Below are 22,627 nucleotides of genomic sequence, written 5' to 3' on the forward strand. Positions count from 1 at the left end.
CTCGATAGCGCCTTACGCTCGCTTGGCGTCGACTTCAATTTCGTCCAAAATCTAGAAATGGTCAAGTTTACCATTTGTTAGTTTCAAACTTTTCAATAATTCAACTTAACACATACTTGCCTACCGAAATTTCGGCAGCATTTCCTCTGTATATAAGACATCCCCGAGACTTAGCTCGGCTCAATTCATCAACACAACAACCCAGAGACAACATCAAAACAATAACAGACATTAAAACATACACTATGGCATCACTAGCCATCTTTTGACATAACGAAACATCTTTCGTTTCCAACTTACATTTCCAAACCAAACTTGTTATTTTCATATTCATCATCCATCAAAATCATTAAAACATACATCGGAGGCATCCATACCATTTTCACACAATATTCATAAGATATGCAAACATTCAAACTTTCCATTAAGCCACTACTTTTCCAATTTTTCCTAACCTTCAACCTACAAGTTCATTATATATTTCCATCTTCCAAATTCATCAACAATAATCATGATTTGCCTCTTGATACTTGCATTTCCATTTTTACATAAATCATAACAAAGTTGCATGTTTTCCTACAACAACTTGATAACCATTTTTCCATGACAATAAAGATTGTTGTTTTTCCATTCACTTCACCATAACACACTTAGCATACAAACAAGATCAAATTCATACTCCATCACCATATAACAATACCACACGGCCACCTCCTATATTTTCCAATTTTCACTAATTCATTCCACTTTCATTTCTAATACAATTTCCACCATACTACAACTAAATTACAACATGAATTCAAGCCATACTTGAACCTACAATTCATGCACACATTCGGCCAACCCACTCTCATTCCAACACACAAAGTTTTCATGCTTTTCATTCATTCACACATACTACAACATACATACATACATTTCATGGCATAGGAATGGTAAAATTCTTACCTTTTCTTCAAGTTTTTTTCACTTGTCACCAAGGTCACCTTTGGCCTCAATATTTATACCACTTTGTAGAGGGCTTTGTGCTTAGTAAGAATTCAAGAAAATTATAGATTTTTGCATCAATATTTGAAGCTTGGGATTTTTTTTTCTTTCCTTTTCTTTTCTCTTCTCTTAAACCCGAAATGCCCTCTCTCTCTCTCTCTCTCTTTGGTTTTTGTTTGTTCTTGAATCCTTTTTCTTGAAGCTTCTTGACACTTATCCATGTATAAATAATTAACCTCTTAATTAATTTATTATGGGCTTGGCACTTTCTTATGGCCGGTTGGGCCTCTCCCCAAATGGGCCTCATTTTCTCTTATTTTCTTTTGAGCCCACTTGGCTAATTTTGTAATTTATGGAGCAAGTTTCCAAAATTCTGATTTTTGCTCTTGGCCACCTTTCCAAATTCTACACCATCGTATTCATAACCTATATATCCACACCAAGTAAGGTCCAATTGTGGCCTTATTCATTACAAGTCAAATTCTCAAATTTTTGAATAAGCAAAAATGTCGGATGTAACATCCTCCCCCCCTTTAAAAACATTCGTCCTCGAATGTTAAATCGACCTTATGGGGCGTCACACTACTTCGGGAGGGTTCTCTTTATAGTCGTCCTTTGTTGACTTTCCGACATGGCTTCTTCACCAACATTATGGGGTAATTTTTCACATCACTGATTCAAACGCCTTCATAATATATTTGCTCATACCCCACATAATCATCGAACCATAAGCTATATTCTCGTAACAGACGGATGCCTTTCAGACGTTATAATTAATCAGCACTTCTTGTTACACTTCTGAGTTTCTTACCACATTATCGAAATCCTACTTCATACCCGACACTTCATACCAAACAGATTCGGAACTAGGACCGGACGCGTAGAAGCATTTCGGACGGATTCGTAATCGGAGGCAGACGTATTAAACTATGGCAGACGGATTCATAGGCAAAATCAGAGGTACGGAAGTATGTCAGACAAATCTGAGATCGGAGTCAGACGTACAGAGAGGTATCAGACAGGTTCGAAATCAGAAGCAGACGTACAGAAATGTATCATACAGTCGTGATCAAAGTCAGACAGACAGAAATGTGTCAGACAGAGTCGTAATTAGAATCAGTCATACGGAGATGTATCAGACAGACGCGTGATCAAAATCAGACGTACAGAGGCATATCAGACGGATTCATATCCAGAGTCAGACATACAGAGGTGTGTCAGACAGATTCGTAATCAGAGTCAATCGTACAGAGGTATGCCAACCAGAAACGTATTCAGAATCGGACATACAAAGATTTATCAGACGGAAACATAATCGAGTTCAGAAATACAGAGGCGTAATAGGCAGAGCCTTATCAGAATCGGGAGTGCAGAAGTATAACAGATAGAATCTGAATCCGAATCAGATCACTCTTAGTAAGGCTCCAGTGATTTATGAAAAAATTCCCTTATTGGTAAACTTGTTAGCCAAGTTGTCATACAAATCGTTTCGCGTGTCGTTTATCGACTCTTTCAGAGATTCCGCTTATTCACGCTTCTTATCCTTCATCTTTCCTACCATCCATACTCATTTTCTTTTTCAGACATCGTCATACCAAACTGAGTTATAATGGAATAGGGGTTTTTCTAGTCCTTGACAGCATTTGTGTCCTCACCCCCACTTCGTTTCATGTATTCGGTTTAGTAAAACCTTTCGTCTATCACAACGTTAGTTGCCGGAACTCGGCTCTTGACCCATATGGGCACCAAACGAAATCATACACATACACATACACACATACAGATATATTTACTAATATCTTACTGGCGAGCGTCTCTGACTGTTATTCGAATTCACTCAATTTCCCGAGCGGTGTTGTACCTTTTTCTTTTTGCCCATTTAGTCCACCTCGTTCTGCGCGACCCCTGTAAGGGCACTAATTACTCCACACATTCTATTTTCCTTTTGGTTACCCCAAATTTCCATTTATATCTATCATACTTACACTTGTGCAAAACTTTGCATTACTTCCCAGGGGGTCACCCATCCCAGAATTGCTCTGGCTTGAGCACGCTTAACTCCGAAACTTTCATGCATTTTGACGCGTTAGGGCTAATATAATTTCGTCGATTGCCCCGCACGACCTTTGTCACGTAATTTTAGGGCAAATCGGGGTCTTAGCAAATTTTCGGAAAGATTTTGTAGTGGGTCCCACCCCCGGCTAAGTCGTACAATTACCATGTCGCCTTTCTGAATCTTAAACATTCACTTTCATACACATATACATATGATTACGGGTAACCCACGGATTTAAGTCTTCGTCCCACGAATTCCGCCTCCAAATAGTCGGTGGAATCTGATAAAATGTCACCGCAAGGTGTTCTCCGGCCACCGACAGAAGAAAACTAAAGTCCGACAAGTATCGCGGACCTTTTTGTACTTAATCTACATGTTTTCCTCCATATTTCTGGAAAAATTTGGGCAGAGGTTCCTCTGTTTTTCTTACTATCCAAAACCTGTACACCAGAAATACCAACCATGCCGCACAGGGCCAACACATATATACACACATACATATCATATCATATCGTATCGCACCCACACGGGGCTGATAACTTCAAATAAGAATTATAACGTCGTCGACACTTACCACACGTGCCCAACTCAAACGGCATCGGAGGCACTTTCCCGTTTACTTTCATCCGGGATTTCTAGACTCACACTAACGGTGGGGACATCTCAGTCGCCCTTACCTTTGGTCACTAAGTCTCTAATCCTTTTAAATTTCCGTCGTCGTCATTGAACAACATTTTACAAATATCATACACACATCGAAAATTCTAGGAAACTTATGTACTCATAACTGATCAAACTCGGGTCTAACCTGGGGAGCTGCCGTGGGAATTGTGTCCCTCATCATCGTCGTCTGTCTGGCCCCCACTATTACCTGCATCTGAATCGGAGGAGTATAAGTAGCCCGGCAATTCCTGGTTCACCGACGGCCAGGACAAAGGGCTGGGGTAGGGCGTGACACTCTCCGGGGAGGCCTGTCTAACATACTGCTCCACTACAGGAGCTGCTGGCACGCCCTCGGGAACCTCCTCCTCCGGCGTCCCAGAGGAATGCTCTAGTGGCTCAGCATCGGGGCTATCCTCCTCCCTGGGAGTAAGAAACTCTGGAGGTATCGTCGCTGGGTCCTCCGAGGGGTCGGTATCATAACTGTCTTCCTTGGGAGCCTCTGCTCTGGGGATCAAAAACTCTGGAGGAATTGTCTCTGGATCCTCCGAAGGGTCTGTCTTAATCGAGTAGCTGGGGATCTGCCTACTCGGTCCTGGTGACGTCCTAGGGGCCTTCTTAGCGCCCCCATCCCCATCATCCGAAGCGCTCCTCTTCATTCTTTATCAGCCTACAATCACCTGCAGGAAGAGGGTCAGAAACATTTTCCCCAAAAACCGACACTTCTGCTCTTTTGGAGCCTCGCTATAGATACAACAATTCGTAGGGGAGAATCATCCTAATCATACAGCTTTATCGCACGATCTAAGAATCCAAAGAAGGGTAACATCCTAAATGCCCTGTAGCTTCCTGTTTATAGATGTGGTGCACAACACATCGATAAACAAGACTCTACTAGACACGGCCTGTAGCCATACCGAGGACTAACCGCTCTGATACCACTTTTGTCACGACCCAACCCCGTGGGCCGCGACTGGTACCCTAACTGGGTACCCGTACATACCTACCTGACCGAATTTCGTATCATACATATTTTTTTTTAAAACAGATGTTACAGAAGTAAGCTGATACAGATACGGCACGCGCGCAAACATATATATATATATATATATACCTGAACATGCAGACATTTACAGATAAGCCGATAAGGCTAACATACAGACGAAACCCGTAACCCACACATCTATCTACAGGCCTCTACAGACATACAGAATCAGATGACGGGACAGGGCCCCGTCGTACCCAGAATTTCCACACATACAGAACATACGGAAAACAGAAGATATATACCAAAAGTGTACGCTCCGGATCAAAGGAGCTCTTCGAACAACAGAGTCAGAAACCTACGCTGGCGGCGTATCCCCTGGTGCGTCTGTACCTGCGGGCATGTAGCGCAGCCCCCGAAGAACGGGGGTTAGTACGAAAAATGTACCGAGTATGTAAAGCAGAAACATAACAGATACAATCATAGTCTGAACCAGAGTCACAGAAATATAACGGACAGAACCATACATTAGACAGACGGGCAGAGTCATGATCCAGACAGACATACAGAATCGTGGTCCATACAGATAAACAGAATCATGGTTCGGACAGACCGACGAAATCATAATCCGGACAGACGAGCAGAATCAGAATCCCTACGGACATACAGAATCAGAATCCATACGGACATATAGAATCAGAAGCCATACAGACATACAGACATAGTCGTAATTCAGACGGACAGACAGAATTATGCATGCAGAGTAGTGCAGAGTCATACTGAACCATACAGAATCATACAGAATCATACAGAGGCATGTGCTTGTATAAATACTGATGGCACATGCATACAGACATACAGATTCCGACCCTGTCTGGGGGCGCGGTAACAGAACCCGGCCTTCTTAGTACGGGACGCGGTGGACAGACAGAATCAGATCAGATCATATCAGATGCCATCCTGGCCGCCATCCCCATACACAGATCAATATATCATAATCATACAGATATAACAGATCCCGGCCCGCACACCGAGGGACGCGGTGAACAATGCAGAGAAATATGCACGATAACAGAACCTGGCCCGGGACGCAGTGAAGGAATGCATTGAGACAGCCACGAACAGATCCATGAGAAACCACATACATACAGACTCACATACCGACTCAATCAGACTGAAGGGTGCCAAATGGCGAGCCAAAATTAGAGTATCCAGATAGTATGCATAGTACGCGCCTACATCCTACTTGGGAAGGCACGACAGATCATTATCAGAATCGAATTCTCAGATGTTCAGAAGTCATTTTGTAAGAATTTCATAAAAATAGTTGTATCATAATCAAAATAATAGTTCAATTGTTTTCTGAGAAAATCGGACAAAATGGAAGTATTTAAAGTATTACAGAAGATATCGGGCCTTGTGGGCCCGCCTCGGACCAACTCGAGGCAACATATGTAATTTACCGACAATAGACCTTATGAGGTCATCCGTAATCGTTTGGAAGTGTTCCGACTCCGTTTAGGGAAGTTTCATACAAAAATTCATTTTAAAGGCAATTGTAAGAAAATAGCTTCAATTGGATTGAAGGAATTGGAGCGGTTTTCCGTCTCGAATTCCGGGGAACGGAGTCGTACTTAAGGCTCGCGGCCGAGCCTATCACATCCAGAACATGGCTAGGAACAAAGGGAAATGCTTCACATACCTCGATAGCGCCTTACGCTCGCTTGGCGTCGACTTCAATTTCGTCCAAAATCTAGAAATGGTCAAGTTTACCATTTGTTAGTTTCAAACTTTTCAATAATTCAACTTAACACATACTTGCCTACCGAAATTTCGGCAGCATTTCCTCTGTATATAAGACATCCCCGAGACTTAGCTCGGCTCAATTCATCAACACAACAACCCAGAGACAACATCAAAACAATAACAGACATTAAAACATACACTATGGCATCACTAGCCATCTTTCGACATAACGAAACATCTTTCGTTTCCAACTTACATTTCCAAACCAAACTTGTTATTTTCATATTCATCATCCATCAAAATCATTACAACATACATCGGAGGCATCCATACCATTTTCACACAATATTCATAAGATATGCAAACATTCAAACTTTCCATTAAGCCACTACTTTTCCAATTTTTCCTAACCTTCAACCTACAAGTTCATTATATATTTCCATCTTCCAAATTCATCAACAATAATCATGATTTGCCTCTTGATACTTGCATTTCCATTTTTACATAAATCATAACAAAGTTGCATGTTTTCCTACAACAACTTGATAACCATTTTTCCATGACAATAAAGATTGTTGTTTTTCCATTCACTTCACCATAACACACTTAGCATACAAACAAGATCAAATTCATACTCCATCACCATATAACAATACCACACGGCCACCTCCTATATTTTCCAATTTTCACTAATTCATTCCACTTTCATTTCTAATACAATTTCCACCATACTACAACTAAATTACAACATGAATTCAAGCCATACTTGAACCTACAATTCATGCACACATTCGGCCAACCCACTCTCATTCCAACACACAAAGTTTTCATGCTTTTCATTCATTCACACATACTACAACATACATACATATATTTCATGGCATAGGAATGGTAAAATTCTTACCTTTTCTTCAAGTTGTTTTCACTTGTCACCAAGGTCACCTTTGGCCTCAATATTTATACCACTTTGTAGAGGGCTTTGTGCTTAGTAAGAATTCAAGAAAATTATAGATTTTTGCATCAAGATTTGAAGCTTGGGATTTTTTTTCTTTCCTTTTCTTTTCTCTTCTCTTAAACCCGAAATGCCCTCTCTCTCTCTCTTCGGTTTTTGTTTGTTCTTGAATCCTTTTTCTTGAAGCTTCTTGACACTTATCCATGTATAAATAATTAACCTCTTAATTAATTTATTATGGGCTTGGCACTTACTTATGGCCGGTTGGGCCTCTCCCCAAATGGGCCTCATTTTCTCTTATTTTCTTTTGAGCCCACTTGGCTAATTTTGTAATTTATGGAGCAAGTTTCCAAAATTCCGATTTTTGCTCTTGGCCACCTTTCGAAATTCTACACCATCGTATTCATAACCTATATATCCACACCAAGTAAGGTCCAATTGTGGCCTTATTCATTACAAGTCAAATTCTCGAATTTTCGAATCAGCAAAAATGTCGGATGTAACAAAATTGATTGTTTGTTTTGATTGTGTTTCCTATTTCATCAGCCTTCTTCTGATTGTCCCTTTGCTTGTCTTGCTTTAATTTTTCATTATCATATTACTTGCATTGATTACCGTCACCTGATTTTCTATTATCTTTTACAGGGTTCCAGTTTCTTGGATTACCTATCATTCTTCCACTGGACAGCATTCTTGCAGAATGATAATAATGATTAAATTTCCCCTTATGCTTATGATTTTCCATCCCTTTGCTCATGACATTACTAGTATTTGTTTATGTTTCCCTTTGTTCTGGTCCTGTATGTCCTTTTGTTCTGCTTACCCTTGTACTTTACTTGTTTCCTTGTTGTTACTCTCCTGCTCCTTCACAACTTCTTTCCCATGTTCCCCATTGTATTTACTAGAAGTACCCTCATCAGCCACATCCAGTTCATTTCTCCCATATCCTAATTCAGGATTAATCACCCTACAGTCCTATTTATCATGTCCCTGTAACATGCATTCCTTGCAATACTTGGGAAGATAGTCGTATTGTATTTTCACATTCACTGTCCTTATTGCCCCTGTTTGTTCATTTTCAATATCCATCCTCACTGATTTGGGTAGATCTGTAAGTAGATCCACTAAAACCTTAACCCTAGCACAACTCGGTCTAGTTTTGTTGATAGTTGCCAAATCAAGATGTGTTGGTGTGCCTACTGCAGATGCAAGTGTGAAAAGGGATCCCTTTACAAAATATGTAGGCAATAAATTAGGAAATGAGATCCAAGCCATTTCCTTTGATGTTTCCTCCTCCATCTTGAATTTCGTATCATAGATTAATGGTCTCATCTGACACGAATACCCTTCCTTATCAGTGAGATAATATGATCCCTTTGATGTGAGGCTTACAAAGTCTTCCCATAATGTTATAAGAACATAACGACTTCTAAAGAACCCTATTCGACACTCACCTTTAATTCCACATTGTGCAGGTATCATTGTATGCAATTGCTCAATATCCGGCCATCCATATGAGAATTTCCCGACTACTGCATATTGAAGGTTCTCAATCGCATTCATCCGGTCCACTTCTTCCTTTGTCCATTTAACATAAGGCTGCCCTTGTAGAAAAGTAACTTTGTTTATTGGAATTTGAGATTCTGGTTGTATTTGTGTGTTACACCCCGTACTTTCGGAGAAGCACTTATTAAATTTGAATGTAAGTACGTTGAGCTATGGTTAAGTAAAACCACTTTGGAATATAAGGAGCAAGCAGTATTAAGTATATTTAATGAGTGAAGGATGTATATAAGGTATACCAGAAGATTTTATGAAGAAATGAGCGGAAAAAATGGAGTAGTACGACTTTGGAAAAAGGATGGGTAAAGTTTCGTGTGAACATTTTGGTCAAAATTGAGGGACGAATATCTCTTAGCATATGAAGTGTTTTGAAGTGAAACAAAAGCCTAAAATGAAGTTCGTCGAGTCTAGTTTCCAACGCGATAAACCGCTCATCGATAGGACATCGGAGTAGAGAATTATGGACGTTACAAGTTCAGCTGACAGAGCAGAAACGTGTGCTACAGTACTGCTTCAGTACCGACCTGCTACAGTGCTGCTACAGTACCCGACCCAAATTTGACCCTTATAAAAAGGGTAAGAACCCTCTTTTTACATCAAATTTTACTGGAAATTTCCAGAAATTGAAGAGAGAGAGAGAGGGAAACAAAAAGTGAGCAATTTTTATGTCGCGGAGTAGTGGTTTAGGTCCGGGTAACGCATGGTTGTGATTCTAGTATTGTTTTGCGGTGAATTTTAGCGTGGATATTGAGGGTATTGCTGTCTTAACAAGAAAAGAGGTATGAATCTTTCTCTCTTGGTATTATTTAAGGTTTATTTACGGAGATAAAGTCGTTAAATAATTGTGTAGTAAGTTCGTCAGTTATGGAAGTTGGAAAACAGCGTGTGGGATGTTTTATGGTACATATTGGTGTTGGAAATGATGTTATTGATGTTGGTATTGTTGTTGTTGTTATTGGTTGTTGAATTGAGATTTCGGGTTAGGCATATAAACAGGGGAGATGCTACCCGAATTTCGGCAGATTCTAAAGGGATTTTAATTAAAGGCTTAAGACAAGTGTATGATGGTGAGCCTAATAAGAGTATGAACGATTTTATATGTAGATTACAAGTCAAGAGATAAGTGGAAAGGTCAAGGAGCAAGATTCCAGGTATGTTAAGGCTAGAACCTTTTTTTCTAAAGGCATGATTCCTTGTTGTAAACCTTTGTACTATATCCATAATATCGTTGCTTCCACAAATGCTAGAAGCCTATGAATCTCATGATCCTTATGATATTATTGAGCTTATTCATGACCTTTGGAATTATTCATTGTGATTGATCTCACCTTATGATACTTGTTCCTTCAAGGCGAGAGATAGCGATGACGATAGTTCCAACAATCCAATGAGTTTAAGAAGGTGTCTTAAGGAATGTTTTATAAGACATGAATAGGGTGATAGAAGAGGATCTCTAATGAGGTATTTAGTGTTCGAAGAGAGGTTCATGTTGTATCTTAGAAATTGGTTATAGTTTAGTCAAGCGGGAAGAAGTACTAATGACCTGAGTTGTGCTTATAAGTTTTATGTGGTTATGTAGACCCTACGGTTAAGTGATGACCACGGGAAGGGCATAGAGATTACGAGTAGATGTTTAGTTATGATGCTGATTATAATTACCACTGGTCTACGACCAGTCGGGCAGATGTTACCACCGGGCTATGGTCGGTTGGGCAGATATGTGTTTACCACCAGGCTACGGCTGGTTGGGCAGTTATTACCACCGTGCTACGGCTGGTTGGGCAGATGTATATATTTACCACTGGACTGCAGCCAGTCGGGCAGTTACCAAGAGGTATGTATCCATATGCTAGATTTCCAACGGTAGTTCAGAAATGCCAGGTTGATCCTTATTCTTCTCATCTTTAGTATATGGCTATTTTGTTGCACTTTCCGCCTTGCATACTCAGTACATTGCTCGTACTGACGTCCCTTTGCTGGGGCGCTGCGTTTCATGCCCGAAGGTCGTGAGATACAGCTTGACGGATCTTTCAGTAAGGATACCAGCTCAGCAGGCAGAGTTGTGGCGCTCCACTTGCTTCAGAGTTGCCTTGTGAGTCAGCATGGCTGCATATGCATTTGCATGGGTATGGCGGGGCCCTGTTCCGGCCACTTTATGTCATGTACTCCTGTAGAGGCTCGTAGACAGATATGCACAGTTAGATATCTTATAAGTATCTCGACTTATACTATGTTGTATCATTATTAAGGATAGCCTTACCGGCACATGCACTCGAGATTAGCTTGAAGACGTAAGTATGTTATCTTTTGGGCTTGTGCCCCTATGGCTTATAGTACCTTGGTCTTATGTTGCCCTTCGAGATACAGAAAACGTGAGTTACAGTTGGTTCGCTCAGTTGCCGTAAGGTGCCGAGTGCCAGTCACGCCTTACCAAGGTTGGGGTGTGACATTGTGTATGATTGTCGTTCAAAATTGCTGGTTTGAAGAGATTGGCATATTGTAATTTGGTTTATGATTGTTCTTCTCCCTGTTGTGTAGTCATAGAAGGTTGGTCAGCCACCATGATGGTCTGATCAACGGCCATGAAGGCCATGGATGACAAGTTTCAGATCTACGTAGTAGGGTTTTGCATGAAAATAGGACGAGAGAGAAGAGAGCTTTTTTAATTTACGATCTTTGCGTCTTTGTTAAAACAGATAAAATCCAGCGAAGATTTTTTATTTTTTTTTGATATTACTATTATATATAAGAGCAAATGTGGGGACTTTTGTAGTCCTCACAATAATTTCCCAATTTTTTTTAAACTTTTTAATTAATTACTTTTAGGTCCTAATCTTATTTATTTAAGTCAATTTTTTTATTTTTTGTTTTTAAGGTCTACTTTTCAAAAGCTATCGAACCTGGGGACTTTTGTAGTCCTCACAATAATTTCCAAATTTTTTAAAAACTTTTTAATTAATTACTTTTAGGTCCTAATCTTATTTATTTAAGTCATTTTTTTTGTTTTTTGTTTTTTGTTTTTAAGATCTACTTTTGAAAAGCTATCGAACCTCCTACCTCATTTTTCATGTTCTTTGATTTTCTGGTTGGTGCTCGATATCCGCATTTGAGCCCAATTAATCCAGATAATTCGCACTGTATCGCGCCTATTTGGGGGGAGCGCTTCCTCCAAAGATTTTTTCCATATCCATGTTCGAACCTCTAATTCCTAATTAAGAGAGGAGCAGCTCCATCCGCTGCACAAGTTAAATTATGTATTTGTCTTAAAAGTTCATTAACTATGTATAGATTATTTATTTAGAACTAAATAACTTCAGAAAATTAGGATACATAAGTTATAAATGTCAAATTCTGCCTCCGCACTTGATTTGAAGTAAATAATTTCATCAAAATGGAAGTTAAAATATTAAAGGAGTGGAATGAAAATTTTGCTTTCATATAACTACCCACTTGTGGGACTACAATGGGTATATGGTTGTTATTGTTATTGTTGTTGTTGTACACTTGTACTAACACAAATTATATTTCTTTAGTTAAAATATCTATTTTTATATCTTGAGTTTGGGCCCGGGCTTAGCACGGGCCTCACATAACTAGTATATATAATAAGAAAAATATAGAATAGAAAAATAGACATATATTTTTAGTAATGTGGCCAAGTAATATGGGACGAAGGGAGTACTTCATTTATTAATTCTTAAAGAATGTGAAAAGTCAAGTATAGTAATGTGGCCAAGTAATATGGGACGAAGGGAGTATTTCATTTATTAATTCTTAAAGAACGTGAAAAGACAAGTAATGTGGCCAAGTAATATGGGACGGAGGGAGTACTTCATTTATTAATTCTTAAAGAACATGAAAAGTCAAAAGTGAACAAGTAAAAGTACATGGAGGAAATAAATGTGTGTCGGAGAATTAAATTTGAAGTGCATACATGTATACATGAGAAGAGAATAATTATTCAGCAAGAACATGAAAAGTCAAAAGTGAACAAGTAAAACTACACGGAGGAAATAAATATGTGTCGGAGAATTAAAATTGAAGTGCATACGTGTATACACGAGAAGAGAATAAATATTCAGTATTATGACATATGTCCACGTGAAATTTATTAATTCTTAAAAAACGTGAAAATACAAAAGTGAACAAGTAAAAGTGCACGGAGGAAATAAATATTTGTTACAGAATTAAAATTGAAGTGCATACATATATACATGAGAAGAGAATAATTATTCAGCAAGAACGTGAAAAGTCAAAAGTGAACAAGTAAAACTGCACGGAGGAAATAAATATGTGACGGAGAATTAAAATTGAAGTGCATACGTGTATACATGAGAAGAGAATAAATATTCAGTATTATGACATATGTCCACGTGAAATTTATTAATTCTTAAAAAACGTGAAAAGACAAAAGTGAACAAGTAAAAATGCACGGAGGAAATAAATAAGTGCATAGTCCATACATGAGAAGAGAATAAATATTAAGTACTATAACATATGTCTACGTGGAATAAAAAAGTAGTCGGTTAAAATGTACAAGTTATATAGCTTTTAGTACAAGCATTCATAGCGTGTACAATTTATAAAGTTTTTGGTACAAGCAGTCACAGTTGTGTTAGTCCCTCCTTCACACTTATATATAATAGAAATATTCTTTCTTTTAATATAGCTTTTTCAAACATTTTATGTTCTTGGTTTTAAGATATTATTGTATACCGCATTTATGTAGTTTTTAGATAAATAAATTTCATTTTGAAAATTTGATCAATGCTTGAAATTCATATAAAATTAGATATTTTGGAAAATATGCGAAATCCCAGATTCATTTTGACAAAATAATTTTTTTTCCTCAATTAATCTGCCTAAGAATTATGCTTATTCGTTGGTGATAATGTTTACCCTTAAATTCTTGACTTAGAGTAACAATTAAATAGCTATAGTTTAGATTAATTACATCCTATAGCTAAGAGTAATATGTTAAATATATATTTATATTTAGTAACTATAGTTTAGATTAATTACATCCTATAGCTAAGAGTAATATGTTAAATACAATTAATAGCTACATATATATATCTAAAGTAGAATTTTGGGTTGTCTGCTTCTTATCTCAGGGGCTGACCACCGCCGGAGCTCGGCCGTTCTCTTTCCCGTCGCCGTCCCCCTTTCTGTGCCGCCATTATTTTCCGCCGGCGTTGTTCGCTCGCCGCTTTTCTCCGGCGATTTCTTCTTCTTTTCCGTCAAATCTTCACTGTCCCCTTTTCTTATTCACTGTCCCCTTTTCTTTCAATCTTAAATTGTGTGAGTTATTTATTCTAATTCTTTTATGTCCTTATTAAGTTTTCAATTGTCAGAATCAAGCAAATCTGATGCTTCTCTTCTTTGGATCTTAGTTTTCATCGGATACTCATCAGACATTAATTGATTCTTTAGTTTGCACACGACTTCAAATCTTCACTTGCTCTAATTTCAATTAAAAAAAAAAAAGAGAAGAAAACAAACTTCATTACCGTCCAGATTCCGGTCAGATTTGGACGGAAACAGTCAGATCTAGCCGGAAGCGGCTTTCTATTTTGAATACAATCCGGTTGTTGATGACGATGACGGTGACGACGGTCAGATCTGGACGGAAACAGTCAGATTTGGCAGGATCTGATCGGAATCTGACCGGAAATAGTCAAATCTGATCGAAATTTGACCGAAAAATACAAAATACACTGATTTGTTATATACACATTGTGTATATAGTGTTTTTCGCTTGTATTTCGAAGAAGATTTTTTTGTATACAAATGAACAGAGTGAATTTGAAGTGTATACAAATGAATAAAGTGAATTTTATTTCTTGTATTCAGTTTTTGTGTGTATTCGTTAATTTTTTTAGTGCAAAATTCAGTGTTTTGGGCTGTATTTTTTAGTGCAAAATTCAGTGTTTTGGGCTGTATTTTGAAGGATATGTTTTTGTATACAACCGATTTTAAATATAATAAAGTGAATACAGTGTAAAAATAGCTACAACGAATACAATTGAGTTGAATATATTTGACTTGAATATAACTTAGTTGAATACATCCAACTTGAATACACGCCGGGGAAGCTAGAATGTTTGCTACGCCATGTAATTATGTAAACTGTAGCTATGCTGGGTGTTTTAACCCCAAATGTTTGCTCTTTATAAAATTTTCCTTTTTTTTATTGGTTCAAGCCACAAATTAAAGTGACCGAGCAATAATTTGTTATTGCTAATTTGCTAGATAATAACAGTAGAATATGATCAAACAGATAATCATATTAATAGATGATATGAATAAAATAAAGTACTTAAGAGATTCTTATTCAAGTGTCTCGGTGTAGTTGTCTGGCAACTCTCTTCCTGAGCTTAAGAGCCTAAGTGGTCGTTTGGTTTGAGGTCAAAATAGTCCCGGGATTACAATCCCGGGACTAATTTATACCATCTGTTGATATTATTTTATACCATTTGAAAGATGGTATAAAATAATACCAGTATAAGTGGGTTAAAAAGATATAAGTTGAATTATTCCAGCACTAATTTTTATACCACGTTTGGTACAAGGTATAAAATAATCCCGGAATAAATCTATACCTTATACCAAACGTGGTATAAAAATTAATACCGGCATAACCCATGTTATACCTTAAACCAAACGACCACTAACAGCCTTAGAGCTTGAGGGCAACAATGGAGTAATATAATAGCCGTAATGATGGAAAATCAGATGGGATACATAGGAGGAGAAGGGATGCTTTTATAACCTAACTCTAAATAACGTCTTCCTTGATTCTCGCCCCCCCATGATGATCCTCCTTGAACGTCACAACAGTTAGGTGCGCAGCTTTGAAACTGTCGAAATATATCCCAGATTCTTGGGAACGGTGCTAGATGAGCTTACCCAGATCTACCATTGTCGCACTCTCCGTGTTATATCTCTGAAGCTAGACGGGCCTATGCTAAGGTTCCGGATCCACAACAGATAAGATCGACCACCTCAGATATGTTTACGTGTCAAAGCTGGAGTTACCCCCGCTAACTCATGTATGTCGTGTCACCGCTCCATATGTGTCATATCCTAATTAGTGCACATGGTAAGATCGGGTTTTACCCCATTCAAATAATCCCCCACTTTCCGGCTATTCATTGTATTATGCCTGGGAGATGGAAGAGTTTCTTTATTGTTTTGCAAGGAAGTTGATACTCTCAAATTGCACCATTTAATCTGGCATAAAGCGATCGTTATCAAATATAAAAATTAACTATGTTGAAGTTGAGTCTCACAGAGAATAGAATGAGAAATTAAATGTTATTCGCTGTGTAAATGACTTTATGGTGTCTATTTCTAAGGTGACAAATAGTAGCCACATTTCGGGTTTTGAGTTTTATGGGGGGCATTATCAGACCACCAAGGTAAAACGAATGTATATTTTGGAAACAAATTTTCTATGGTATTAATAAAAGATAAAAACATTGAAGATCATTTTTTGAGCTACATTAGCAGATATCAGTAGAACTCTTGAAGATGGTTAAACCAAAAAAGAAAAAGTAAGCTCTTAAAGTGGGAACTGCTGCTAGTGAAATTAAACATGCTTTCAAGAGGCCAGCCAAATGTGCAAATTACTTTGATGTTTTCATACGATGCTAACACAAATATGGACGTTTATCAGAAGAATAATTGATTGCCAGATATCTCTGGAAGACCTCTCTGTTTTTCATAGTTACTACGTACTCCCATAATCTTGCTGTAAACTCTCTGTCTATAAGCAAAATATTAATCGTTTCTAACATGTCTTTCATTAAATTTCACGTTTTAGAAAAACAAGAAGTTAGTTTAGACAGCTTTTATACTTAAGACCTAGTTTAGACAATTGCTTTTATACTTAAGACCATCATACTTAAGTCCTTTTCATCTTTCCCTCGCGGTACTTGTTCGCTATCGGTCTCTCGCCCGTATTTAGCCTTGGACGGAATTCACCGCCCGATTTGGGCTGCATTCCCAAACAACCCGACTCGTAGACAGCGCCTCGTGGTGCGACAGGGTCCGGGCACAACGGGGCTCTCACCCTCTCTGGCGCCCCCTTCCAGGGGACTTGGGCCCGGTCCGCCGCTGAGGACGCTTCGCCAGACTACAATTCGGACGGCGGAGCCGCCCGAATAACCTTACTCTAAAAAACATATAATATGGACTGGAAGATAGTACCTAACAAAAGAAATGAATGGGCAGTAAATGTCGCAAAATCTCTAATAGTCTTTTCTCAACAGTCGTATTTAGGTACTTTCTTCACGATCTTGACTGCAATTTTAACCTTATTATATAAACTGGCCTCTAGCTTTAGATGAATTTGCGAAATCAATGATAACACGACAACAATCTGAAATCTATCACTTATCTCAATGATAACACGACAACAATCTGATATCTATCACTTATCTCATGAGAAAACAGATACTGCATTTATTTTATTAGTACATTACAATGAATAAAATGAATGAATTGAACAAAATGTTTTTCTTCATCAGTAAAACCTATGCAGCAATCACAAGCTCGTATATATATACACAGTTTACTAGTAGATCTTTAATAGGAAACAACAATCCCACTAACTGGAAGATAAAAAAATGAAAGAATAAACAAATAGATTAGATATCAAGTAAAAAAGCTCAAAATTTTCCACTCTTAAACCTTTTTCCATACTTCATCAGCAGATTTTTTTACTCTTCACTCTTTTCTTGAACTGCTGTGCCATCATCTCCAAAACTGGTGGCTGTTAACATCATCTCTGGTTTTATCTCCTCCAATTTCTGTAGTACTTGTGGAGCTTCGGGTCGAGCAGTTGGTGTAGGATCAACACAATGCAAAGCTAGTTTCAATGTATTAAGCAGTTCATCACCAATATTAGGTGCATCCCTCATAAGTTCCACATCAAACACTTCATTAGTCCACTCCTCTTTCACAATGGAAGCTACCCACTGTGGCAAATCGAGACCATCAGTTGCCTCGCTAGGTGACTTTCCGGTTAAGAGCTCCAAAATGATCACTCCAAGACTATAGACATCAGTCTTGGTGCTTGCATTCTTGATTTTGGAGAGCTCTGGTGCACGGTAACCTAGCGTGCCTGCAGTGGCAATCACATTTGTGTTTCCAGCAGTAGTCATAAGCCTGGAGAGGCCCACATCTGCAATCTTTGGGTTGTTTTGCTCATCAAGAAGTATGTTGCTTGATGTAAGATTCCCATGTATTATGTTTTCTTTGGTATGCAGAAAGCAGATTCCTTTTGTTATACCGATAGCAATCCTCATCCTTGTAGGCCAGTCTATCGTTGTCTCAGGACCTCGAGCTGCATATATAGAAGAACACAAAGTATGTTGTTAGACTGTCAACATGATAAAAATAAGGGATTTTTCATTTTTGGCCCATCAGCCGAAATTGATTACGGGAAATATCCAAAATGTACAAAACCAATACACTGATTATGTATATTAGATGTACATTTTTGTATATTATATGTATATTCTATGTATATATATACACACATACTTAATATACACAACCTATACATTGTTGGCTAATATTCTTTCGAGCGGTCCAAAAATGTAAGTATCCCCAAAAAGAGGATATAAACAATTTTACCATGGAGGAAGGATGAGAGACTTCCATTAGGCATGTAATCATAGACAAGAAGCTTTTCTCCTTTAGGTCCCAAGTAATAGGCCCTAAGAGCCAATATATTCGGGTGTCGAATCTTCCCTAATTCAGCAACCTCAGCTTCGAACTCCTTCTGCCCCTTAGTGATCTTCTCGCGTAGCCTCTTCACAGCAACTTGATTATTATCCTCCAATGTCGCCTTATATGCTGTCCCATAAGTACCCTTCCCCATGATCTCTGCAGTGGCACATAACAAATCGTCTGCTGCAAACACGAAAGGTCCATCGAAATGGACTAGCTTTCCACCAGCTTCACCTGATTCAGCTTCAGTTCCTGTTACTGCTGGAACTGCCTTTGCACCTCTCCCTGTGGTAGTAGCTAAGCCACTAGCTTTGCTACTGTTTTTCGCTTTGGATTTTGCCTTTTTCCTAATCAAGCAGCAAAGTAACAAGCAGCACAAAAGAAGTAGAACAACTAGAAGAGCTCCAGATGCAATGAGAATGATATCCTTGGTACTAAGTTTGCGATGACGAGGCTTGGTAGCCCCACTAATAGGAGAAGAAGGAAGAGTTTGAGGTGGCGGCGAAGCACAGGGAGTTGATGGACTATATCCACATAGCTCTAGGTTTCCAACAAAAACACTTGAATTGAACTTTTTCGAAAGAAGAGATGGGACAAGACCAGAAAGATTGTTATAAGACACATCCAAAGAAGTCAGATTTTTCAATGAAACAAGAGAGTTCGGTATTTCACCAGTGAAGTTGTTTCCAGATAAATCAAGTGAGGTGAGCCTAGAAATATTTCCAATAGTGGATGGAATATGACCAGTGAACTTGTTGTTACTCAAATCCAGCACTGAAAGTTTTTTCAATCGATACATGGTAGCAGGGATTTGGTTATCCAAGAGATTGTTCTTTAAGTCCAAAGTAACAAGAGCTGAAAGGTTGGAAAAACTAGCAGGAATAGTTCCGTTTATGGTATTATTAGATAAATCAAGAATAGTAAGCCTTGATAGACCACCTAATTCATCAGGAATAGTCCCATTAATTTGGTTATGACTAAGATTAATCTCCTCAAGCATACTTAACCTACTAATTGAAACTGGAATTTTCCCAGATAAAAGATTGTGATCAAGGGTAAGAAAGGTAAGTTGGTAATAAGACTTGTTTACAACCACATTACCACCCCAAGTATCAGGAATAGAGCCAGTAAGATTGTTATGTTCAAGTGCAAGAAAAGTAAGAGAAGGAGATTGAGTAAAACTTACTGGTATTGAACCTGAAAATGCATTGTAGCTCAAGTTGAGTCTGTATAACCTTGTGGAATTTGCAAGACTTGGAGGAATAATACCAGTGAGTTGATTGTTGCTAACATCAAGTGTTTGAAGCATTGGACTTCTTCTAATTGATGGTGGAATCATACCCGAAAGCCGGTTGTTAAAAAGATAAACACCTCTTAAATTTGGAAGAAAACTTAAAGAAGTTGGAACAGATCCAGCAATAACATTGTCATGTAGACTAAGTTTTCTAAGTGCTTGTAATTGACCAATTTTTTCAGATATTCTTCCACCTAATCCCTTATAAGGTAACTGTATAGCTATAACTTTACCATTAACACATTTAATACCTACCCAACCACCAGCACAAGCTCCAAGTCCACTGAAATTCCAACTTTTCAAGATTCCTCTAAAATCAATTAGTTCATTTTTAATGGCTCTGAGAGCTTGAAAATCAGATTGAGTTACAATAATCCCATCAGAATGATACTTCTCAGCTGATATAATAGGGAAAATGGAAAACACAATCATAACAAACAAGAACATAGTATTATGCCAAGAAGAACAAGAAGAATGCTTCCATTTTTTATTATTCTTGCCATGAACACAACTAGAACCAGCTTTTATTTGTGGATAAAAATTCAAGAATCGAAAAGGGTAGTTGTAAAATCCACTCAATGAAGTATTCCACCTATCCATAAACTTAGAACAGGCTTATAGAAGGAGAAATAAATGGAATATAGCTATAGTATTCTACAGCTTTTTGAAGATATGTTTTGAGAGAAGAGAAAGAAAATTAAATGAAGAGAAATGGGAAAGAAAGGGATAAATACTAGTAGGAGAAGAAAGAGAAGGGGCTACTGAAAGAAAATGGAGGGAATCTTTAAGAGTAGCAACGGTTAAGGTTGAAGACAAAGTGAGCAGAATAACAATACTATGGTTTTCAGAAAAATAATTATAAGGTCTCTTAACGGCTAGTTTTCTTGATAATTCATGTAGACATGGTCTACTTTATTTCTTTGTTAGGAACAATATCAATTTGGTCCTTCAGTTATCAGTAAATTCTAATTTTGATCCTTATGATGTATGACTCAAAATATTTAATCTTCAATTAATTAAAATATTTTTTTTGAGTCCTTTTATATCGGAAATATGTTATATTTAAATTATTTTTAAAAGTATATTATTCCTCAAATATAGAATAACAATACAATTTTTTACATAACACGTGAATAATTAAACAACAGAAGAGTTAATAATCCTGAAAATTTGTGAATATTTATAAACAAAAGAATCAGAAGTGCACATTTCAAGTAAAAATTAAATATACTTGGTGAGTTATTATAAAGACTAAAATTAGAATTTATATATAACTGAGGGACCAATATCGATATTAACCCTCTTTGTTAATTTTTTTGTTGGAGAGAGGTGAAAATAGTGTTGAGATGGTCCACATTGATTGGGAAACGAATGGCCCCCGTGTTTGACGCGGATGACCTCCAACGGCTACATCCATAGTGAAGGCAAAGGGGGAATAGTCAAAGTAATTGTTAGTAATACTATAGCTTCAATAAATAAACTATAGCTTCAGTCACCTTCCTAATTGGAACGTTATAATTACTTTGACTTTGTCCTGACCCCTTTTCTGTATATATTATACGGCAAAGGGTCATATATACCCCTGCACTATCCTAAAATAGTTGTGCGTATCCTCCGTTTACTTTTTTGATGATATGTATCCCTGCCGTTAGCGTTTTGACACATATACCCCCGCGTCTAACGGCTCCGTTTACCAGGAACATGTGGCACGATCTCAACGGCTCCAACCATTTTATTTTGTATTTAATCTAATTTATCATTAAAAAAACACAAAACAAAATTAAAAAAAAAATTGAAAATTAGAAAGTCTAATCTCCGGCGAAGCTCCACCACCGGCATCCGACGACTTCAACGGTATATTCATGGATCCAAAATTAAACTCACTTTGAAATATGCCCATAAGGTTCATGAACTCTACAATTAGATTCTTGAATATGAAAATGGTGGCCGAAAAAAAAATCAAAATGGTGAAAAATTTGTTGGAATAAATTGTGTATTGATAATTGAATCTAAAAATTGTAATTAAAGCTTGTCTTGAGTAGCTAGAACGTGAAGAAAAGCATAAACTCCATGGACAACCATTAATGAAACTTGTAGCTTCAAGTTCAAGTATTGGGTTTCTTCAAACGAACTTTGTTTCGCGTGAATGTTATTGAAAAAGATCGATAAAATATTGAAGAGTTGATATCTGAAATTTGGGAAAATTTGGTGGGTTTTTGGGTGAATTTTAGTTGCAAATTAGTTGGAGAAGAAGAAGAAACCCACATTTTGGATTTCAAAAATAGCCACATTTTCAAGAAATAGCTCCTTTTTGGTTTAAAATAGTTTTTTAATGATAAATTAGATTAAATAAAAAATAAAATGGTTGGAGCCGTTGAGATCGTGCCATGTGTCCCTGTTAAATGGAGTTGTTAGACGCATGGGTATATGTGACAAAAACGCTAACGGCGAGGATACATATCATCGAAAAACAAACAGGGAATACGCACAACTATTTTGGGATAGTACAGGGGTATATATGACCCTTTGCCGTATATTATATATAAGAATTTGTGTTAGAATAAATTGATTTACCATACTATAGCAAGTTGTTGTCTTATTTTAAAGTTATTAATTTCAGTTATTAAAACAATTACTTGTAGTTAA

The 22,627-nt window shown here is 37.6% G+C and overlaps 1 protein-coding gene across 1 annotated transcript; it reads right to left on the bottom strand.

Annotated features, from left to right (window-relative positions):
• Window positions 1–17,387: 17,387 nt before the first annotated feature.
• LOC132630936 (probably inactive leucine-rich repeat receptor-like protein kinase IMK2) lies at window positions 17,388–20,779 on the bottom strand. The gene is made up of 2 exons (XM_060346515.1): window positions 18,592–20,779; window positions 17,388–18,298 (listed from the first exon to the last, which is right to left on the bottom strand). Exons 1-2 carry the CDS (start codon window positions 20,579–20,581, stop codon window positions 17,673–17,675), a joined length of 2,616 nt encoding a protein of 871 aa, XP_060202498.1. The 5' UTR covers window positions 20,582–20,779; the 3' UTR covers window positions 17,388–17,672.
• Between the last annotated feature and the right edge of the window lie 1,848 nt (window positions 20,780–22,627).

This window comes from Lycium barbarum, chromosome 3 (assembly GCF_019175385.1).
Source record: "Lycium barbarum isolate Lr01 chromosome 3, ASM1917538v2, whole genome shotgun sequence".
NCBI lineage: Eukaryota > Viridiplantae > Streptophyta > Magnoliopsida > Solanales > Solanaceae > Lycium > Lycium barbarum.

Bases quoted from the DNA above. Each gene is read 5' to 3' on its own strand.
- LOC132630936 (XM_060346515.1), bottom strand. From the start codon at position 20,581: ATGGATAGGTGGAATACTTCATTGAGTGGATTTTACAACTACCCTTTT. The intron at 18,299-18,591 runs GTAAAATTGTTT...CTATATATGCAG, and splicing joins TCTCTCATCCTTCCTCCATG to CTCGAGGTCCTGAGACAACG.